Source organism: Lactuca virosa, chromosome 8 (genome assembly GCF_052849685.1).
Source record: "Lactuca virosa cultivar CGN04683 chromosome 8, Lactuca_virosa_CGN04683_v6, whole genome shotgun sequence".
Taxonomy (NCBI): domain Eukaryota; kingdom Viridiplantae; phylum Streptophyta; class Magnoliopsida; order Asterales; family Asteraceae; genus Lactuca; species Lactuca virosa.
Genome location: NC_136433.1, coordinates 341,879,984 through 341,884,217, shown reverse-complemented (window position 1 = coordinate 341,884,217; position 4,234 = coordinate 341,879,984). Strand labels below are relative to the sequence as shown.

Below are 4,234 nucleotides of genomic sequence, written 5' to 3'. Positions count from 1 at the left end.
TCAAGGCCTTGTAGGTAGTATAGACCTCAAATATGAGGTTTGGTGGTAGTTTGGACTCCAAGCTTGATCTTTTGGTCTCATTTCTCTCTTTAATGACCTAGTTAGTGTTCAAGTCATGTATTGGACATGCATGACTAAAAAGCTATGATTTTTATGGTCCTTTGGGTTGGGGAAAACCTTCTGGAAGGTTTGAAGGATTGGCTTAAGAGATTAAGAGCTTAATGCTCTAGGTTATCTGGAATAGATCTCACGACGTGACGAGTTGTGTGTCACGTCGTAACGAGGGGGTGATTTCGTGTTTGTTTTGTCTTAGCTCTGTTACGACGTGACTCATGGGTGGTCACGACGTGACAATCAGCAGAGGTTGACCTTTGTGTTAACCTTTGACCATGGTTCACTTTTTGGGTCAAACTAGGGTTTTAGGGTATAGACGGAAAGGGTATCTCTTTATTGCTGTTAGGTGACTTGTTGTACCTGTGTACTCTCTGTGTGTGAGCTGTGGTATTTTTTTAGTTGCTATTCATGAGGTGAGTCTTCTCACTATATTACCTGCGTAGTAGTGTATACATGCTGACGAGCTAGGTCCTACTTGTTGATTGATATTATTTGTGAAATCGTGTTGTTGATATCTTATGAACAGCTGTGAGTCCACGGGACTGCTGATAGTCCCCAGGTTACTGATAATCCCTGAAATGTGTTGTTAATCCACAGGGTTGCAGATAACCCATAGTTGTTTATTTTTGCTTAAATGTATGTAATATTCTAGGAAACTCACTAAGCTTTGTGCTTATAGTTATGGATTAAATGTGTTTCAGGTACTTTAGATGATCGCGGAAAGACGAAACCTTGACTGTACACTACGACCTGCAGATTTTATAATTTTCCGCATTTTGGCACTCTGATATGGATAATTGTATTTGTTTCACCTCAGAATTTTTTGACTTGGTTTTTATAACATAAGATGTTTTCTTTACACTAAAAATGAAAAATTTGTGGTAAAATTTGGGATGTTACAAAAGAAGTAGGATAACTTTCAAAACATGCCTTGGTTTTAATTTAGGAATTGTTTCGTCCGAGAAATATTGGTGAGATATGTGCAATTACCACTAGAAGATGTTGACATTGAGCTGCTCCATGATGCTACTAGAAGAGAAGCGGTGGTGGTTAGAAATATGAAATATGCTATCTATTTAGGAGAAAACATATGAGATTGATCGTAAGGTTAGTTCTATCTTACGTCATTAGTGGTTATAAAGCTTTCTTTTCGATTATTGTAATGAACTATTATTAATATTTTAGAAATTTATATGGTGTTGCAGCTTCGTTCAATCTTACTCTTAAAAATGGACATTATAGCCGAAGGTGTTCCTGAATATAACACGAGGGAGTTGATTTCCTATGAATGGTAAAACACAAAGTAATTACAATAATACCCTTGCATGACTACTTGCATCACAACTTTAATCATAGTTAAAACATTGATGGTTCTTACATGTTATCATTGGACGTGAAGCCGAAGCTTTGCAAGATTGGTGATACTGCTAGAACAATGGATAACATTATACAATTCAAAATGTACACACCTGGATCTGTTGGATTTGTCTCCAAATTTATAAGCAAACATGATTGACTTAATTAAAAGTCTTCTAGAATCTTTAGTTTTTCTTTTATTCATATGTGGGTATGAATTAAAATGCAGGCACAATATAACGTGTTAAGGAGTGTTTGGAACTAGATTTTAAATGCCAAAAGAGGAGGAAAAGAGAGAATGAGTTGTATTGCTATAAAAATATATGTTAGGTTTCAAAATTATCAACTCAACTTTCTTTACTTGATCAATTATATTTAAAACTGAAAAAACACACTAAATATTTATCATCATAAACCTCTCTCATACAAGTTTTTCAATTTAGCATGAGGATCCAAATACTCATCAAAACATAACCACAATATCTCTCTCTATTGAATTCTTTGTTTCACCACCCACCAATTGGTTCACACAGTGTTTGAAGTGCTGATCTTGCTTCTTGATTATTTTTAGCATTCATGGCCTCCGAAGTGACAGCTTTGAACATCTCCTTTAGTTGCTTCAGACTTAGACTTATATGGGAACAAATGAAAGAAGGATGTTAAAATCAATATATTGTTTTTATATCGGTCAACCCGTCCACTGGACAGGTATAACATTAATTAGTTATTACCAAAGAGAGGCAAAGAACAAAAACTTAAACGTATATGTAAACATGCGGCAAGATTATGAATTACCTCTTCAAAAGTTGCATTAATAATAAATTAGATGATTTTTGTAATGTTTACGAAAGTGAAAGGGTGTAACTATATGACAAAATCGGATAAGGAATGGAATGGTTCAATCCTTTGGAATGAAGAAAACTGTAATATAACCCATTTTTATTAATAAAGTATTTAATGACACAAATCTTTCTTGCAATTTCAATATTTTAATTAAATTATGATTTTATTTTCTAAAGTAACTAGAAATTACTTTTTTTATTATAATCCTGTTTGGTTTTAATGAGCTTTCATAATAAATTCTATAATTATAACTTAATAGTATAAAGAATAGTGACTTTGTATTTAGATGGAACATATATATAATTCCCATCCATCCAAGTTGTACCATAAATATTAAAAAAGATTGCATGACTTACTTTGAAGCCTGAAGTTTTCTTTTCTTGGAAACTGTTTCTACAGATGAAGATTCATGTTCCAACTTTTTCTCTTCTTTGACCAAATTACATGCATCCGCCTCCTCTATTGCTTCAGCCATAGCCATAGCCATACCTTTCCTTTTTACGCTGAAATAACAAACATATGTCCACTTGTTAAAGAACCAGTTACATGTTTGTATAAAAAAATTATATTACAAAATTAAAAAATTAAGCTGACCAAAGAAATTCCCTGTCCTTCAGGATTCGAGTTGATTCAGATGGTGGTAACACAAAGCCATCCATCTTCAAGAGAGAAAAACTTATAAAATTCATTACAGGATCTTTTCAACTCCATTAGTTTAGTAGTTTTGGAGGTTATTTAGGCCCATTTGCAGCTTTAAGAACTAATTCAGCATTCTCATTACATATGGTATGAGAGATTATGTTTGATTTTGTAAGATACCTTTCAGCTTAACCTGTAAATTATGAAGAGATAGTTTTCGTTTCTGTTCAATGCCCAAAAGGGTTTAGGTATTTGAAGATTATATACACACTGGTTTGATGTTCAATACAAGAATTTAGCTTGCTCATTTCACAGTTTTAAGGTAAAACTGATAATGGTAAACAGATGTTAACAAAAGAGCTCTGCGTGACTTGATACAATAGCTGAACAAACCCTAATTCGAACCACTAACAAAAATCTTCATCACAACGCCATTGACATCCTAAACGACGGATTATACTCCTTATCAAGAAAAGGTTGTCTGAGAGGAAACTCATCACCTTCGTTGATATGCAATTTAGAGTGAAATTAGGCTTTGTGCATTTCTGCATTAGCATCGACAGATTGGGGTAGAAATGGAAAGAGAATTACGTAGAGGAGGATGCCATTAGGGCACGAATCACGAAGGTTGAAACTGTGAAGAAGATGATTGCAGACGTCGGATATTTTCTGATGTTGGTTTGGTTCGTCTAGAAGCCAACTCTGGTTCATACCGTCGGATCGTTGTGTTTCGCTAAGAAGCGAACCATCCTCGAACACCAAACGAAGCCTTATCGACTGCGTCTCCATTTGTAACAACACTCTGTACACTTGGATAGAGCACAAGTAAGCCTTAAAACCCCATCAATCATCATCATAAATCTCTGTAGCAATGAATATCGACGGCGTTTGGGATTTTATATATATATATATATATATATATATATATATATATATATATATATTCTAATTTCAGGGGTTTTCACGCCAATCGATAGGCCTACGGCACATAATAAGGTAGACTGTCAAAATTTTGCGTTCTTCCAAATGACGTTTATACCATATGGTAGTCTACTCATTCACACCATATGTTTATACCATATGTTTGATATTGTTAGTGCGAGCAGCAACCATTTTCTAAGCGAGCAGCAACCATTTTCTACTTCAACAACTTCTACTTATAGTTGTTTGGTGTTTTGTGACTAAACTACCCTATGTACAGTTTTTTTGTTCGTATTTAAATTTTGCTGAAAGATCAATTTTCCCCTACACTCAAATATGCATCAGTGTAGTAAAATGGGAC

The 4,234-nt window shown here is 34.3% G+C and overlaps 1 protein-coding gene across 1 annotated transcript; it reads right to left on the bottom strand.

Annotated features, from left to right (window-relative positions):
* Positions 1-1,809: 1,809 nt before the first annotated feature.
* LOC145133652 (coilin-like) lies at positions 1,810-3,835 on the bottom strand. The gene is made up of 4 exons (XM_079068588.1): positions 3,544-3,835; positions 2,908-2,972; positions 2,670-2,816; positions 1,810-2,100 (listed from the first exon to the last, which is right to left on the bottom strand). Exons 1-4 carry the CDS (start codon positions 3,739-3,741, stop codon positions 1,977-1,979), a joined length of 534 nt encoding a protein of 177 aa, XP_078924714.1. The 5' UTR covers positions 3,742-3,835; the 3' UTR covers positions 1,810-1,976.
* Positions 3,836-4,234: the final 399 nt, after the last annotated feature.